We start from the raw sequence: 18,911 nt of genomic DNA, 5'->3' as shown, positions 1-18,911 counted from the left end.
ATAAATGAAGAAAATGTACGTTGGAGGTGGACACTAATCTTTTTGAAACGTATAAGATACTTTCTTTTTTTTGAGAAGCATGAGTTCAAGCCCGTTGCTCTCCCCAGGTTGGCGGAGGGTGTGTAGAGCCCAGGATCACATTAGATGACACAGGGGTGAAAAATGGGTTACAAAATGGTGGGATAAAAATTAAGACATTTTTTTTTTGGGGTTTTGGAACCTACACCTGAGTAGACAATATTAAATGACGTTTTTTTTTAAAGTGAAATATCCCTTTAAGTATACATACAACAGTGGTGACGAAGAAGACTCCATTTTCCATTTATAATCAGGGCCGGATTAACACCTCTAAGGGCCCCTGGGCACTGAAGCTCGAAAGGTCCCCCTGCACATGCACGTGCAAATCTTTGGCGATTTTTGGGGTGGTTTTATGTCGTTATATTGGCCTATATCCGGCCGCCTACCCCACCCCAGAGTGACAGTCAGACAGAAACAAACAAATTATTTTTATTTGACCCACACAGTAAGCAAATGGGTAAGAGAATCCACCAGTATTTCATTGTTTTTACCTTTTTTTTTGTCGAGCCACCTGACGCGCTATGCATGCAGAATAAAAACAAAGCAATGCTGGATGGCGGATGTACTTTTATTACACCAGAATCACCTCTCCACCTGATCTCACACAGCCCAGTGGGCCCGCCCACCTTGAACAACAGCCAATCACCTGACCTCACACAGCCCAGTGGGCCCACCCACCTTGAACAACAGCCAATCTAGCGCATTGTTGCTGCTTTACACACAATTGCACTTTTCAGCTGCCTTCTCACCAACAATAAAAAAAATATTTTTAGGGGTCCCTGGTGCCCAAGGGCCCACGTGCCCATAGTGCCCAAATCGTAGATCTGGCCCTGCTTATAATGATTGATACACATATGAACGCACGCACGCACGCACGCACGCACGCACGCACTAACTCAAGAAATACCTACCATTCAGAGAGTGAGACACGTGCATGTGCACACATGCATGCGCACATATGCATGTGCACATATGCGTGCACACATGCATGTGCATACATGCCTATAGTGCACAAACACACAGACAGCACACATTTTATTTTCTGCTTACTATCAAACAATTTATGCTCCTGTCTGTGAGGGAGAATCTGAAAATATATAAATAAACCACCACTACAAATCTGACACTCTTCAGTGCAAATCATCCTTTTGAAGTAGGCCTATAGTGGGAGTGCATGTGAATGCTCAAATGGCTGCCTAAATATTCCACTGACACTGCATAAAATGGGTATGGGGAGATTGTTTACCCTTACTGTCTGTGTGTGTGTGTGTGTGTGTGTGTGTGTGTGTGAGATCTGCTATTTTTCAATAGCTAAAGTATAACATAATGCTTAAAACACCAAAAGGGGTTCCCGCCCTGAACGGGTTAAAGTCTAACTCATGTTGCTATGATTAGGTGATGTAATGATGATGTAAAACAAACGGTGTCAAAACAAACATTAAATTCTCTTTATTGTTAATGGGATTTAATGTTTGTGCTAGGGACAAAACAAACATTAAGTGCTCTTCGTTGTCAATGGCGTTTTTAAAACAAACATTAAACCTGTATATAGGAGGGTATAGCCGACCTACAAGCTTCACAATGACACATTATGAGCTTCTAGAACTAGTTTTGGCAAAGGTTTCGTGTAGATGGAAAAAAAAGGCAGTCCATGTACAATGGAATCCAGTTTAGTCTATAGAGAGTTTATGTGGTTAATGCATTTCCCTTTGAGTCAGAGGCAGCAAAATGAGTGACACCCAATCTAACAACAAGCACATTTATTACATGTGCAGGTTTTCTTTATGGCGTAATTTGTTGTATTCCTTGTAATATCGTATAGCAGTAATTCTATTACGACTGACTGCAAATGGCCTGTTACTTACTTGGCCTGAACGTGTGCTGCTGCAAAGTGTTTTATCCATACCGTATAGTAACTGCTCTGTGGTTCTACACAACAGACACCGTACCTACCGATGGATGGGCTTATTGTGAATCAATGTTATGTGCAACCTGCACTTTTGTTTGCCCCTGTGTGATGTGCATGTGCTTCAGAGAGAGAGAGAGAGAGAGAGAGAGAGAGAGATGGATTAATGGCCCTGTTTTCCTGTACGTGATGGTTTTGAATGAATGTAGATGACACAGGAAAAAGGGTTGCATTATGCATGCAACGATTCACCATAGGCAATATCCTCCTCTCTCTCCTCCAGCATATACATACATATTCATACTGCATTTTCATGCCCACTGCAAGAAAAAAGAAAAAAAAAGGAAGAGAATAAAGTGCCAAATGTATTTGAGGTTATAGAGAAAAGAACGGCTGGAGCAGAAAAGAAGACTATGGGAAGTAGAACGTATAAAGCAAGAGTAAAGTGAACAGTCGAGGCAACACAAACAGTTGCACTTGGCAGTTTATCCAAACCACTTCTGACTTCTTCCATTCTATAATTGCATCCAGTGTTGTTTTTGGCAGCAAATTTCATTTCTTTTAGTTTTAGTCATAGTCTCTTGAATATAGTTTTTCATTTAGTTTTGGTCACATTTTAGTCACCTGGAATGTTTTAGTGTCATGACTAAATATCATGAGATTTTAGTCGACTAAACCTACAGTTGATTTAGTCGACCAAAATGTATTTTGGCGGGCCTTGATGCCGTCGCAATGGCTGATTTTACACTTGCTGAAAATAGCCGATCTACAAGCTCACAACTGTTGTAGATCGGCTATTTTCCGCATGCAACCAAGTGTAAAATGACTTATACTGGATCTCTTGTCCACTAGTCCCTTCCTAACATTTTAGTTTAGTTTTTATTCGTCAACAGTATATTTAGTCATAGTTTTAGTCATCATGGCTTTAAGTTTTTATTTAGTTTTAATGTGGTTTTTGTCAGTGAAAAAAGGTAGTCGACGAATATTCTTCGTCTTAGTTTTTAGTCGACGAAATCAACACTGATTGCATCCACGCTTGAAGAAGCTAGGTGACTCAAAACACGGTTCACGACGTACAAAATATGGTTGTGCTTTTATATAGGTCTTCACTTCTATGCAGTTTGTTGAATGCGCTTCGTTGGGTTCCAGGCGGAACAGTAGCCCGAGGCTACGCGGTGGGACCGTCTGAGGGCGGATGTCTGCCAAACAAAGATGAGGAGAAAACTGGGTTATCGTATGCCATGCTGGCATGTGCTTCTGTGGCGCGTGAACGTTCACAGCAAAACGACAGTAGCTGAAGGCTTAATAATAATGATGTTCTTTATACGTTCTTTAAATCACCTTGTGTTTCTCCTGCTGTACTTGAGCCTGGTACGTGACAGCCAGGTCAGCCATTTGACGGTTTTCGGGGCAAAGAGATGTGGTGTAGAGGGGGAAAAGGAGGGCACCGAGTATATACCCCTGCAGGAACCCAGGCTTTAACCCAAATAAATAAAAAGTCTTCTGAAAGAATATATATTCAAAGATTTGTGCCGCATTTTCAAGCTCGTAGCGTGTCACTCGGTGGCGCGCTATGGGTTTGTAGATCTGCTATTTTTCAATAGCTAAATAATGCTTAGTTAAAACACCAAAACGGGTTCCCGTTCAGAATGGGTTAAAAGGATATTTCACCTTAAAAAAAAAAGAAAAAGAAAAGTTGCTAATTTCATCGTCTACTCAGTCTTATGTGAACACCCCCAGACAGTTTTGATGTTGCTCGATTCAGTATTTAGATATTTGATATTCATTCTAAATACTGAATTGGGCAACTTAAAAAAACTCATGGGCTGATCACAAAAGCCTGAGTATAGACGATGAAACCAAACGTTTTTTTTAAGTGAAATATCCCTTCAAGTGGTTATACAAACGTGGATGTAGTCGTTGGACGTATGATGCTTTACTGCTCATTTGTGTGTGTGTGTGTGTGTGTGTGTGTGTGTGTGTGTGTGTGTGTGTGTGTGTGTGTGTGTGTGTGTGTGTGTGTGTGTGTGTGTGTGTGTGTGTGTGTGTGTGTGTGTGTGTGTGTGTGTGTGTGTGTGTGTGTGCGTGCGTGCGTGCGTGCGTGCACACACACACAGTGGATCATACACAACTCAACACATGGCGGCCACAGCGTCTTTACGGTGGCCCTTTCCGCTGGAGGCCCTGATCTGATCTGTGCTGCATGGAGGAGCCCTGTCTCCTCCACCGCTGTATAGACTGGCGTGTGCGTGCGTGCGTGCGACTGTGCGTGTGCGTGCACGTGTGTGTGTGCGTGCGCGACTGCGTGCTTGTGCGTGTGTGTGTGTGTGAACTCAGTGACCCGAATACATAACAGAGGACAAAGCAATTAGCCGTCACATCATAAGCCATTGCTTTTGAAATCTGTTGCCACTCAGTTGGAGCTGCTGTCACATTCAGGCTGTTTTGGTTGGCGTTTGAGGATGTCATTCAGGTCATTTCAAGGTTTGAGAAGGGTATATATATATATATATAGTGTTGGTTTTCCATGTGGGAGACCGGGGTTCGAATCCTTGGCATTATATGTGTAGCCTATATGTACATATTTATATACATATGTATATGTGACCAGATTTGACTGAGAGCCTTTTTTTATTATTTTTTTCCAAAATGAGTTAATAGCACAGGCAGACTCTTCACATACTACTAGACTAGAGCATGTCTGAAATAAGTGTCAGAGCTGAAATCGACAGAAATAAATGCTTAAACATGTAGCTAGGTGTAATGTTAGAGTCCACAGAAGAGAACCTTTCAAGCCTGTTTTCTCAACTCGCTGTTTCTCTGCAAGACATTACATTACTGCAAGCCATAGCTCCAAAACCGGTGGGTCAAACTGAACAACCAATGTGTCAATTTGAAGCTATGATTCCCTGCTTTCATGTGACATGAAAAAAAGCCAATGGCAGTCCCTCAGTCACACATGTATGTATACTGCATATTTTTAGGCAATTGTCTATAACTGTCAGGTATAGCAGTCGTTTCACCCCTAAGGCTGATTTATACTTCGTAGTGTATGATGGTGCACCAAAAATAGCAGGGAAATAAACGTTGGTGGTGCTATCCATGGTGCTGAAAGTTTATAGCAGCCAATGAGAGTGACTGACATGAACCTGAGTGACAGGATGGGTTCAAATTGACCTGAATTCATAGTTTTGAACACAGAGGAACTGCTCCAGTTTTAGTGGGTAGGTAGGAGGGCCAACCTCTCTCTCTCTTGCTCTTGCTCTCTCTCTCATTCTCTCATTCTCTCCCTCCCTCTCTCTCTCTCTCTCTCTCTCTCTCTCTCTCTCTCTCTGAACACACCTTTATTTTGCATTACTCAAAACAGTGGTCCAGGGACCACCAGTGGTCCTTGAGGGGGTTCCAGGTGGTCCCCAGTTACAGTAAACTTAAATGATGGAAGAGTTGGTAACCAAATGGACCCTTATAGATCTTTAACTCTTGAGAGCGTAAAATGAATTAATTGGTTTCATTTTACGCTCTCAAGAGTTAAATTATTGTTAAACATCTGCATTACAAGATGTCTACCTGCTATGTATGGCAAGGACAAGGTTTGGGTCTGAGAGGCTAAATGTCATCAAATGATGGTCCTTGCATGAGGCTTAAATGCAGAAAAAATTATGAACCTTGGCATGAAAAGGGTTGAAATCCACCGCCGTACACTACAGTCAAGCCATTTATCTGACCCTTATAAACGTTACTTAGAACTATCGCTCTGGACCCACAACATTTCACTGGGTGCAAAAAAAAATTACAAATAAAGATTCACTCTATATGCACATGCACAGCAGAGCACCTTTCCCCAAGCAGTCACCCACCCATGCCCTGGCGACAACCTCACTCTGCCTGCCGTCTGGTCAAAAGATCCACGCACGCACGCACGCACGCATGCACGCACGCACGCACGCACGCACGCACGCACACACACACACACACACACACACACACACACACACACACACACAAACTCTCACACACACACACACACACACAGTCTTTTTCGGTGGTGTGATTACAGACTGAGTGGATAGAGCATGTGTGTGTTAAATGTGGAAGGAGATTAAGTGGATTTAACTCTCTGTGTCTGGCATACAAATTCCAATCACACATAACATATATAGCATGTGCCTCTTCTGCCGCAGTATAAGAGAGAGAATACTGAATATACCGTCACTATCTGGTGGCGCCGCAAACCTTGTTTCAATGGATCCCATTTATAGTTATTATTCTGTTAATACTTTGCATTGCTTTTGCTTTTGTAAACGAAAGAAAAAACACAGAGACAGACTTATAACCACTTCCGACCTGGTGTGTCGGAATTTTGGGCATGTCTTCAGCACATGCCCGGGCATATCGTCATGGCGTGACGCCCAGGCATGTCCAAGCAAGTCATCGCGACGGAACGCCCAGGCATGTCCAGGCAAGTCGACGTGCACACACACACACACACACACACACACACACACACACACACACACACACACACACACACACACACGAACGACGGATCGACCAGGCATGTCTTCACAGTGGGTCGCCCAGACATGCCCGGGCAAGTGATCACAACGCATTGCAATGCGACACTTGTAGAGTGCCTATAATTTGGCTGATCTCCTGTGGTGGTCAGGACCAAGCTCCAAATCCTGGGGTGACAGACCCCCCCCCCCCTGGAATGCTCTTCCCAGTCATATCAAAGACTACCCCTCCCTCCCTTCCTTCCTTCAAAGCTGCCCTGAAAGCACATCTGTTTACAATTGCCTTTTCCGAGTTGAGAATGATCTCAACTCTTGTTTTATTGTTTTCTTCCTTTTTGAGTGTTGCAATCACTCCTATAGACAGCTATGTGTGTCCCCATGCCTGGGGTCCCTGGCTGGGTCTGTCTGTCTGTCCGAGCACGAAATAGCGTTTGGTTGGTTTTCACAACCAAGTGTCACTGTTGCGCAGCCTAACACACATATTAACTGTATATATGATGACTTGGGGTGTTACAGTACAGTATAGTACAGTACAGTAGAGGGACCCCCTGGGGACCCCCACACGGTAACTCTGTCATTTCTCGACCGTTTCGCACACGGGGCGGCTCGCCGGAACCGGGCCGCCCCCCCTGGGCGCGTTCCTGGGGTCTGGATGTTCCGGGGACCCCCCGGGGACCCCCACATGGAGTTGCACCACTCACTTCACACGGGTGTGATGTTTTTCTCCCCCACCCTCCACACACTTGTAACTTTAACTGCTATATAAATTCCAGGTGTTTTGTTTTATTATTATTGCAAGTATAAAAAAGGGGCATTCATTTATGAGAAAACAAAAAGATGCGGAATATGGAGATGCATTTTCGGAGTGTGTGTGTGTGCGTGCGTGCGTGCGTGCGTGCGTGCGTGAGAGAGAGAGAGAGAGAGAGAGAGAGAGAGAGAGAGATCCGGTGCCAGCACGAAGCTCATTATCTCTGTATGTTTAAAGAGGGAGTAACCTGTGTGTGTGTGTGTGTGTGTGTGTGTGTGTGTGTGTGTGTGTGTGTGTGTGTGTGTGTGTGTGTGTGTGTGTGTGTGTGTGTGTGTGTGTGTGTGTGTGTGTGTGTGTGTGTGTGTGTGTGTGTGTGTGTGTGTGTGAGCGAGCCCAACCCAGTAGTCACAGCGCTGTAGTCCCTTTGAGTGGTACCACACAAAGCCACGGGTGAACATGTACTGTATGTCGGACATTACTATCACTAACCCAAACCCCAAACCTAACCATAACCGCAGCACCACGCAGCGCAGGTCAGACCAAAGCAAACTTTACTTTGTAATGTTAGATAAGAGAAGATTTTCACGGCTCTAGCAGTGACTCTCAACCATTTTAATTTCAAGGACCCCCGGATTGACCTGAATTACCCCACAACAGCCCCCTATTTAATGGCATTTCTATACTGTACACATGGAACCAAATGGACCTGTTAGGGTCCCCAGCTATATAATTTAGCTGGGGACCCCCTGGAATTCCCTCAAGGACGCCCAGCTTTGGGAACCACTGGGTTAAGGCACTGATGAATATAGGGCCCTATATATAGCCTTTGTTTTGTCTTTTGTTTGTGCCAGCCCTCGTGTTATCGATCCTGTCCTTGTCTTTCCTCGACCACTATTCTATTTACACCAGATAGGACAGAAACAGAAGTGACCTCTAACATGTTCTTATCTGCAAATAAAAGATGGCTGACCCCCCCCCCCCCCCCCTCCTCCTCCTTCATCTGATAGCCGATCTGTTAATGTGTCCCCATTGTGGATATCTATTGATCTACACAAGATCTATAGAAATTAGTGTCTAAATGGCATCTGATAATGTCTTCATTCATTTCTCAATTGATATATATACGCTCCAGCCCGGTATATGCCCCGCGCCCCTCCCCTCCCCAGTACATTGAGAATTAAGGAGATATGGCTAATCCGGGTATTGTTGACACAATCCTAGGAAAAAAAGGGATTAATTAAGTGTCATTGTCTGAGAAGAAAATGCTCAGGCTCGGGGGGGCTACAGCGGCTTTGTCTGGCCCCCAGCCAAGCTGAGCTCAGCACTTCTTTGCACTCCTCTAGCCATATACACACACACGCACGCACGCACGCACGCGCACAAAGGCACCTCACTACCCCACTAGAGAGTGGGGGGGGTTTGAGAGGGAGGATATATGGTCTATCTCCCCTAAGACAACTTATCAGGCAACAGCTCTTCATTTGTGCAGCAGCAGCAGCAGCAGCAGCAACATTGTGTGTGAAAACGAGTATAGTCTGTGTGGTAGTGGGCCAACTCCAGCCCTGCAGCGCTGTGTGTGTGTGTGCGTGCGTGCGTGCGTGCGTGCGTGCGTGCGTGCGTGCGTGCGTGCGTGCGTGCGCGGCAGCGCGGGGCCACTCATGGGTCTTCTCAAGCGATGATCGACTTGAGCAGGAGCTGAACTATGTTACAGTATATTGTTCTAACAACCTCCTAAATTGTTTTTTTTTCTCCCCCGGGGGAAAAGCTGAGGATGTGGACAGACAGGAATTGAAGGGGAGTTATATATGCGACCCATTTTTCCCTCCGTCTGCCTATAAGACGGACTTCCAGACTGTATGTAATGTAATCCTATTAACCCATTCTGAACCCGTTTTGGTGTTTTAACTAAGCAACATGTTATACTTTAGCTATTGAAAAATAGCAGATCTACAAGCTCATAGCGCGCCACCGAGTGGCGCGCTACGAGCTTGTAGGTCTGCGATTTTTGAAAAATCGTAAAAATGCGGCACAAATCTTTGAATATATATTCTTTCAGAGCGAACGTTTTTTTTATTTCGACGTTAGGCCTAAATGGGTTAAATCACTGGCTCTCAACCGTATAGTAATGCCAAGGACCCCCAGTTTGATATGCATTAGATTAGCCCATTTTATATACGTTTTTTGTTGAGGGGCAGTATAGCCCCGCCTATATTCAGCTGTAGATTTCCTTCCTACACAAACATTAAACTCCCATTGACAATGAATGGAGAATTTTACGTCACTATAAGCGGTGCCCGTTGGGGACTGGCCTACTTGGAACGATGCAAGTTGGAAATGCGCAAGCCCCACCCCGTTATTATGTCTGTGTCCCTTTTATGCCCGTATATGGAGTTCTTTGTCAGGCATGACCGCAGATGTCAGATAGAGGCCAGCTCCATATATGGAGTACCCGTTCCACCCATGTGTCTGTGTCCCTTTTATGCCCATATATGGAGATTTCTGTATCTGTCTCTCTGTGTCTCTTTATTCTTATATATGGAGTTCTATGTGTCGGGCATGCCCAAATATGGAGTGTTGTGATGTCAGAACAGGCCAGCTCCACATATGGACCCTGGGCAGTGGGCAGGGGCCCCTGTCCAGAGCCCGCACAGAGGCCTTTTGTGGCGGTTCTGGACAACCGTGGGTCCGACCGACTCGGACACCGGGCACTGCACTCCCTGTGGGGGTGTGGAACACGTGTGTCGAATTTGAAGTCAGTGGGGCAAACGGTTCTCGAGTTACGTGCATTACAGACGTACAGACAGACAGACGTACAGACAGACAGACAGACAGACAGACAGACAGACAGACAGACAGACAGACAGACAGACAGACAGACAGACAGACAGACAGACAGACAGACAGACATTTCATCAACACTGTAAAATCCTCAGTGCTAATTTAGTGAGTGAAACTGAACCAACTGGACCTGTAATAAGGGTCTTGACTTCAGGATAGTGTCCAGTTTTTGGGGCTGGCTACACTCATCTCATTCATTTAAATAGGGGTCCATTTAGTTTCCATTTCTATTCTTGGAGTTAAATTAAGATGAGACTTCACACGTGATTTCATACTAAAGCCAATTTGTATCAACACTACGCAAGTCAGTTGGGACACTACCACTGTGGAACAATTCTCCCGTAGCTCCTGTTCTAGGCTGACCAACACTGAAGTACCAGCAAACCAGCCCCCAATCTGAAACATATTTTCAGATTGGGGGTCGGCGGCCAATTACAAATATTTTTGGGCGGTCCTTGACATGAAAATGTATGAGAACGACATAGGATTTTTCAAGAAAACCGTCAGGATTTTAGAAGACATTTTGTATATAATCGTCCTCAGGTCTAAATGGGTTTTTAATAACTCCTCCTCTTGTCTCCTCTCTCCCTCCGCCCCATCCACATCCATATATCCAGTCAACAGTGAGGATGTTGTCTCCACGCGGCTGTACTTTGTGAACGCCTCCCCGCAGCGGGTGACCTTCTCCAGCTCCGTGGGGGTGTCCCTGCCCTGCCCCGCGGGCGGCGCCCCCCACGCCCCCGCCCTGCGCTGGTACCTGGCGGCCGGCGACGACATCTACGACGTGCCCCACATCCGCCACGTGCACGCCAACGGCACGCTGCAGCTCTACCCCTTCTCGCCCTCGGCCTACAACAGCATCATCCACGACAACGAGTACTTCTGCACGGCCGAGAACCAGGCGGGCAGGATACGGAGCCCCAGCATCCACGTCAAAGCAGGTGAGCGTTGTTGTTATTGTTGTAGTTGTTGTTGTTGTTGTTGGGATACGGAGCCCCAGCATCCACGTCAAAGCAGGTGAGCGTTGTTGTTGTTGTTGTTGTTGTTGTGGTGTTGTGTTGTTGTTGTTGTTGGGACACGGAGACCCGCTTCGCCCGTTAACCCAGTGGTTCCCAAAGTGGGGCCCGGGGGACGACCCCTAGGGCAGTGGTTCCCAAAGTGGGGCCCGGGGGACGACCCCTAGGGCAGTGGTTCCCAAAGTGGGGCCCCGGGGACGACCCCTAGGGCAGTGGTTCCCAAAGTGGGGCCCGGGGGACGACCCCTAGGGCAGTGGTTCCCAAAGTGGGGCCCGGGGGACGACCCCTAGGGCAGTGGTTCCCAAAGTGGGGCCCGGGGGACGACCCCTAGGGCAGTGGTTCCCAAAGTGGGGCCCCGGGGACGACCCCTAGGGCAGTGGTTCCCAAAGTGGGGCCCCGGAGACGACCCCTAGGGCAGTGGTTCCCAAAGTGGGGCCCGGGGGACGATCCCTAGGGCAGTGGTTCCCAAAGTGGGGCCCCGGAGACGACCCCTAGGGCAGTGGTTCCCAAAGTGGGGCCAGGGGGACGACCCCTAGGGCAGTGGTTCCCAAAGTGGGGCCCGGGGGACGACCCCTAGGGCAGTGGTTCCCAAAGTGGGGCCCGGGGACGACCCCTAGGGCAGTGGTTCCCAAAGTGGGGCCCCGGGGACGACCCCTAGGGCAGTGGTTCCAAAAGTGGGGCCCGGGGGAAGACCCCTAGGGCAGTGGTTCCCAAAGTGGGGCCCGGGGGACGACCCCTAGGGCAGTGGTTCCCAAAGTGGGGCCCGGGGGACGACCCCTAGGGCAGTGGTTCCCAAAGTGGGGCCCGGGGGACGACCCCTAGGGCAGTGGTTCCCAAAGTGGGGCCCGGGGGACGACCCCTAGGGCAGTGGTTCCCAAAGTGGGGCCCGGGGGACGACCCCTAGGGCAGTGGTTCCAAAAGTGGGGCCCGGGGGAAGACCCCTAGGGCAGTGGTTCCCAAAGTGGGGCCCGGGGGACGACCCCTAGGGCAGTGGTTCCCATAGTGGGGCCCGGGGGACGACCCCTAGAGGGCAGTGGTTCCCAAAGTGGGGCCCGGGGGACGACCCCTAGGGCAGTGGTTCCCAAAGTGGGGCCCGGGGGACGACCCCTAGGGCAGTGGTTCCCAAAGTGGGGCCCGGGGGAAGACCCCTAGGGCAGTGGTTCCCAAAGTGGGGCCCGGGGGACGACCCCTAGGGCAGTGGTTCCCAAAGTGGGGCCCGGGGGACGACCCCTAGAGGGCAGGTTCCCAAAGTGGGGCCCGGGGGACGACCCCTAGGGCAGTGGTTCCCAAAGTGGGGCCCGGGGGACGACCCCTAGGGCAGTGGTTCCCAAAGTGGGGCCCGGGGGACGACCCCTAGGGCAGTGGTTCCCAAAGTGGGGCCCCGGGGACGACCCCTAGGGCAGTGGTTCCCAAAGTGGGGCCCGGGGGACGACCCCTAGAGGGCAGTGGTTCCCAAAGTGGGGCCCGGGGGAAGACCCCTAGGGCAGTGGTTCCCAAAGTGGGGCCCGGGGGACGACCCCTAGGGCAGTGGTTCCCAAAGTGGGGCCCGGGGGACGACCCCTAGGGCAGTGGTTCCCAAAGTGGGGCCCCGGGGACGACCCCTAGAGGGCAGTGGTTCCCAAAGTGGGGCCCGGGGGACGACCCCTAGGGCAGTGGTTCCCAAAGTGGGGCCCGGGGGACGACCCCTAGGGCAGTGGTTCCCAAAGTGGGGCCCGGGGGACGACCCCTAGGGCAGTGGTTCCCAAAGTGGGGCCCGGGGACGACCCCTAGGGCAGTGGTTCCCAACGTGGGGCCCCGGGGACGACCCCTAGGGCAGTGGTTCCAAAAGTGGGGCCCGGGGGAAGACCCCTAGGGCAGTGGTTCCCAAAGTGGGGCCCCGGGGACGACCCCTAGGGCAGTGGTTCCAAAAGTGGGGCCCGGGGGAAGACCCCTAGGGCAGTGGTTCCCAAAGTGGGGCCCGGGGGACGACCCCTAGGGCAGTGGTTCCCAAAGTGGGGCCCGGGGGACGACCCCTAGGGCAGTGGTTCCCAAAGTGGGGCCCGGGGGACGACCCCTAGGGCAGTGGTTCCCAAAGTGGGGCCCGGGGGACGACCCCTAGGGCAGTGGTTCCCAAAGTGGGGCCCGGGGGACGACCCCTAGGGCAGTGGTTCCAAAAGTGGGGCCCGGGGGAAGACCCCTAGGGCAGTGGTTCCCAAAGTGGGGCCCGGGGGACGACCCCTAGGGCAGTGGTTCCCATAGTGGGGCCCGGGGGACGACCCCTAGAGGGCAGTGGTTCCCAAAGTGGGGCCCGGGGGACGACCCCTAGAGGGCAGTGGTTCCCAAAGTGGGGCCCGGGGGACGACCCCTAGGGCAGTGGTTCCCAAAGTGGGGCCCGGGGGACGACCCCTAGGGCAGTGGTTCCCAAAGTGGGGCCCGGGGGACGACCCCTAGGGCAGTGGTTCCCAAAGTGGGGCCCCGGGGACGACCCCTAGGGCAGTGGTTCCCAAAGTGGGGCCCGGGGGACGACCCCTAGAGGGCAGTGGTTCCCAAAGTGGGGCCCGGGGGAAGACCCCTAGGGCAGTGGTTCCCAAAGTGGGGCCCGGGGGACGACCCCTAGGGCAGTGGTTCCCAAAGTGGGGCCCGGGGGACGACCCCTAGGGCAGTGGTTCCCAAAGTGGGGCCCGGGGACGACCCCTAGGGCAGTGGTTCCCAAAGTGGGGCCCGGGGACGACCCCTAGGGCAGTGGTTCCCAAAGTGGGGCCCCGGGGACGACCCCTAGGGCAGTGGTTCCAAAAGTGGGGCCCGGGGGAAGACCCCTAGGGCAGTGGTTCCCAAAGTGGGGCCCGGGGGACGACCCCTAGGGCAGTGGTTCCCAAAGTGGGGCCCGGGGGACGACCCCTAGGGCAGTGGTTCCCAAAGTGGGGCCCGGGGGACGACCCCTAGGGCAGTGGTTCCCAAAGTGGGGCCCGGGGGACGACCCCTAGGGCAGTGGTTCCCAAAGTGGGGCCCGGGGGACGACCCCTAGGGCAGTGGTTCCAAAAGTGGGGCCCGGGGGAAGACCCCTAGGGCAGTGGTTCCCAAAGTGGGGCCCGGGGGACGACCCCTAGGGCAGTGGTTCCCATAGTGGGGCCCGGGGGACGACCCCTAGAGGGCAGTGGTTCCCAAAGTGGGGCCCGGGGGACGACCCCTAGGGCAGTGGTTCCCAAAGTGGGGCCCGGGGGACGACCCCTAGGGCAGTGGTTCCCAAAGTGGGGCCCGGGGGAAGACCCCTAGGGCAGTGGTTCCCAAAGTGGGGCCCGGGGGACGACCCCTAGGGCAGTGGTTCCCAAAGTGGGGCCCGGGGGACGACCCCTAGAGGGCAGGTTCCCAAAGTGGGGCCCGGGGGACGACCCCTAGGGCAGTGGTTCCCAAAGTGGGGCCCGGGGGACGACCCCTAGGGCAGTGGTTCCCAAAGTGGGGCCCGGGGGACGACCCCTAGGGCAGTGGTTCCCAAAGTGGGGCCCCGGGGACGACCCCTAGGGCAGTGGTTCCCAAAGTGGGGCCCGGGGGACGACCCCTAGAGGGCAGTGGTTCCCAAAGTGGGGCCCGGGGGAAGACCCCTAGGGCAGTGGTTCCCAAAGTGGGGCCCGGGGGACGACCCCTAGGGCAGTGGTTCCCAAAGTGGGGCCCGGGGGACGACCCCTAGGGCAGTGGTTCCCAAAGTGGGGCCCCGGGGACGACCCCTAGAGGGCAGTGGTTCCCAAAGTGGGGCCCGGGGGACGACCCCTAGGGCAGTGGTTCCCAAAGTGGGGCCCGGGGGACGACCCCTAGGGCAGTGGTTCCCAAAGTGGGGCCCGGGGGACGACCCCTAGGGCAGTGGTTCCCAAAGTGGGGCCCGGGGACGACCCCTAGGGCAGTGGTTCCCAACGTGGGGCCCCGGGGACGACCCCTAGGGCAGTGGTTCCAAAAGTGGGGCCCGGGGGAAGACCCCTAGGGCAGTGGTTCCCAAAGTGGGGCCCCGGGGACGACCCCTAGGGCAGTGGTTCCAAAAGTGGGGCCCGGGGGAAGACCCCTAGGGCAGTGGTTCCCAAAGTGGGGCCCGGGGGACGACCCCTAGGGCAGTGGTTCCCAAAGTGGGGCCCGGGGGACGACCCCTAGGGCAGTGGTTCCCAAAGTGGGGCCCGGGGGACGACCCCTAGGGCAGTGGTTCCCAAAGTGGGGCCCGGGGGACGACCCCTAGGGCAGTGGTTCCCAAAGTGGGGCCCGGGGGACGACCCCTAGGGCAGTGGTTCCAAAAGTGGGGCCCGGGGGAAGACCCCTAGGGCAGTGGTTCCCAAAGTGGGGCCCGGGGGACGACCCCTAGGGCAGTGGTTCCCATAGTGGGGCCCGGGGGACGACCCCTAGAGGGCAGTGGTTCCCAAAGTGGGGCCCGGGGGACGACCCCTAGAGGGCAGTGGTTCCCAAAGTGGGGCCCGGGGGACGACCCCTAGGGCAGTGGTTCCCAAAGTGGGGCCCGGGGGACGACCCCTAGGGCAGTGGTTCCCAAAGTGGGGCCCGGGGGACGACCCCTAGGGCAGTGGTTCCCAAAGTGGGGCCCCGGGGACGACCCCTAGGGCAGTGGTTCCCAAAGTGGGGCCCGGGGGACGACCCCTAGAGGGCAGTGGTTCCCAAAGTGGGGCCCGGGGGAAGACCCCTAGGGCAGTGGTTCCCAAAGTGGGGCCCGGGGGACGACCCCTAGGGCAGTGGTTCCCAAAGTGGGGCCCGGGGGACGACCCCTAGGGCAGTGGTTCCCAAAGTGGGGCCCCGGGGACGACCCCTAGAGGGCAGTGGTTCCCAAAGTGGGGCCCGGGGGACGACCCCTAGGGCAGTGGTTCCCAAAGTGGGGCCCGGGGGACGACCCCTAGGGCAGTGGTTCCCAAAGTGGGGCCCGGGGGACGACCCCTAGGGCAGTGGTTCCCAAAGTGGGGCCCGGGGGACGACCCCTAGGGCAGTGGTTCCCAAAGTGGGGCCCGGGGGAAGACCCCTAGGGCAGTGGTTCCCAAAGTGGGGCCCGGGGGACGACCCCTAGGGCAGTGGTTCCCAAAGTGGGGCCCGGGGGACGACCCCTAGGGCAGTGGTTCCCAAAGTGGGGCCCCGGGGACGACCCCTAGGGCAGTGGTTCCCAAAGTGGGGCCCGGGGGACGACCCCTAGGGCAGTGGTTCCCAAAGTGGGGCCCGGGGGACGACCCCTAGGGCAGTGGTTCCCAAAGTGGGGCCCCGGGGACGACCCCTAGGGCAGTGGTTCCCAAAGTGGGGCCCGGGGGACGACCCCTAGGTAGAGATGTCCCGATACACTTTTTTCGCTTCCGATCCGATCCCGATACCTCAATGTCTGTGTTAGCCGATACCGATACTGAATACCGATACCAGTGTCGTGATTTCATGTTGTGTTTATAGCTATCTAGCTATATATCTCGTGTTGTGTTTATAGCAGACTCCTCACTCAAATGTGCACTTGCAGTTTGGGCAACTCCAAAGCAAACTCCACATGTCCCAACATTTTATTTACCTGCCATAGTGTTAACCCCTTACCCCTCCCTTACCCCTGTGTCAGATCTGTGGTTAGACTGGCATTTTCACCGATACCGATATGACCCGATATGACAAATAAGGGCCGATCCGATACTTTTCCCGATACCGATACAGTATCGGGACATCTCTACCCCTAGGGCAGTGGTTCCCAAACCTTTTCATGTCAAGTACCCCCAAATTGACACTAATTATCCTGCGGACCCCCATTAGAAAAGACATGCCAGGGACCCCCATAAGAGAAGATTTGTATGGCTCTAGCAGTGATTCTCAACCAGTTTACCATCAAGGACCACCAGTTTGACATACATTAGGCTATGGACCCCCATTTAATGACATTTCTATCTCTGGGACCTCAATTAATATTATAAAATCAATGTTAATTTAACTCTGAGAGTGTACAAATGACACAGACTTTACTCAGTCTGTGTCTCATAGGAGGGCTGTGGGCACTTTTATTATCGTGAGAACGATGGCTTCCATTTTCGTATTGCAACTTTTCAGGAATAGAAAGCCTGCGGTTTCTATTAGCTTTTGATTCCCCATCGATGATGTCACTGGTGGCCGGGTTTCTGAACTGCCCACAGCCCCTCCTATGAGACACAGACCGAGTAAAGAAAAACAATTGTGCTATTGTATCATGAACATTATAGTGAGGACCAATTATTATGATGATAACTTGAAAAGTGGTGAAGTGGTCCTTTTAAAAGGTTTTAACAGGGACAAATCCACTCCAGTGAGCCATGGCAGGGTTTGCTTCTCTCTCTGATTCTGAGGCTTTCTACGGTATACAATGAAATAAGACCTGTTCGCCTGCGGGTGTCACTGTTGAGGGACTTTGCCTGTCAATCATCGCCTCCTTGAAATGAAAGAGGTTGAGGGTCCCTGAACTAAACTAAAACCAGGGACGTGCACACATAGACATCAAAGGGGGCTTCAGCCCCTGCCCCTTTTTCCCATCTGTAAAACAACTGCCCTTTCCAGACCACGAATGCAGCATTTACTGATGGTGGAAGAAATGCAAATGCCTTCCTCTCCTCTCCTTTCCATGCCATACCGGAAGGCAGCATTCAGGAGAATTGCTTTATTTCTCTCCTGAAGTCTCCTGAACTATAGGACACACTATTTTGCCTAATCCATGCCGTTACACCTGCATCTCCACTACCTACAGAGTGCTGTGTTGCGCCCCGAAAATAGCCGATCTACAAGCTTGTTGTGAGCTTGTGGATCTGCTATTTTCGCTATTTCTGTCCAAAAGTGCGGCCCTCTTACGGGATTTCAGCCCCTGCCCCTCTAACACTCTCCCTGACTAAGACCACCTCTCTGTTAGGGGGGTCTGCACGCCGGGGGGGGGGGGGGTCATGCCAAAAGTGCTGCGTCTTCACCCTGGCTCTTGTAAAGCTGCTAGCAGACAGACAGACAGTTGGTGCAGTGACCCCTACAGCCCCGTTGCCAAGGTCACTGCTGGAGCGTGGCACCCGACAACGCTCCACACCGACGTATGGGGAACATGCATGGAAAGTGCACGTGAAGTGACCTAATATACATACATTAACACACATTGGATACAAGCACGCACGGTCGCACACATGCATAAACGCACGCACGCACGCACGCACGCACACACGCACGCACTCACGCACGCACGCACGCACGCACGCACGCACGCACGCACGCACCAGCCTGTGCCTAAACTCATGCCAACAGGCCTCCTGTCTCCCTGTCTCTCCATCTGTCCATGGACTGGAAAGTCCCCTAACCACACACACACACACACACACACACACACACACACACACACACACACACACACACACACACACACACACACACACACACACACACACACACACACACACACACAGAGAACCATTTTTGTCAAGCTGGTTCTGGGTGATTCATGGCCAGCTCTTTGTCAGAGCATTGGGCCAGGGGGGGGGAGTGTGGACAGACAGACAGACAGACAGACAGACAGACAGACAGACAGACAGACAGACAGACAGACAGACAGACAGACAGACAGACAGACAGACAGACAGACAGACAGACGAGGAACAACAGAGCATCACGTCAGGAAGAAAGCAGAATATCAGCGCATTCACGTTGATATAACGTTGCGTGTCGATCGCGGACGACGCAGGGAAGCATTTTTAGTTTTTCACGTTCGACTTTATGAATGTGCTGAAGACGGTCAGCGGTTTACTACTACATCCCACACACACACACACTCAAAGGACCCTCCCTCCCCCCACATACCGCACACACACACGCACAGACACACACAC

At 52.7% G+C, this 18,911-nt stretch overlaps 1 protein-coding gene across 3 annotated transcripts in view; it reads left to right on the top strand.

The window, feature by feature from the left end:
* Positions 1-18,911, top strand: part of dscaml1 (Down syndrome cell adhesion molecule like 1) — a gene marked incomplete at its 3' end in the record, with an annotated part of 193,388 nt that overhangs the window by 4,493 nt on the left and 169,984 nt on the right. For all 3 annotated transcript variants that reach the window (XM_079514495.1, XM_079514496.1, XM_079514494.1), the window contains exon 2: positions 10,702-11,025. In XM_079514495.1, coding sequence (XP_079370621.1) covers positions 10,702-11,025 — 324 coding nt within the window. The remainder of the gene's footprint in view (positions 1-10,701; positions 11,026-18,911) is intronic.

The sequence above is a fragment of the Electrona antarctica genome (genome assembly GCF_951216825.1).
Source record: "Electrona antarctica genome assembly, chromosome: 11".
NCBI classification, from domain to species: domain Eukaryota; kingdom Metazoa; phylum Chordata; class Actinopteri; order Myctophiformes; family Myctophidae; genus Electrona; species Electrona antarctica.
The sequence above is the reverse complement of the archived record's forward strand: the minus strand, read 5'-3'. Positions and strand labels throughout refer to the sequence as shown.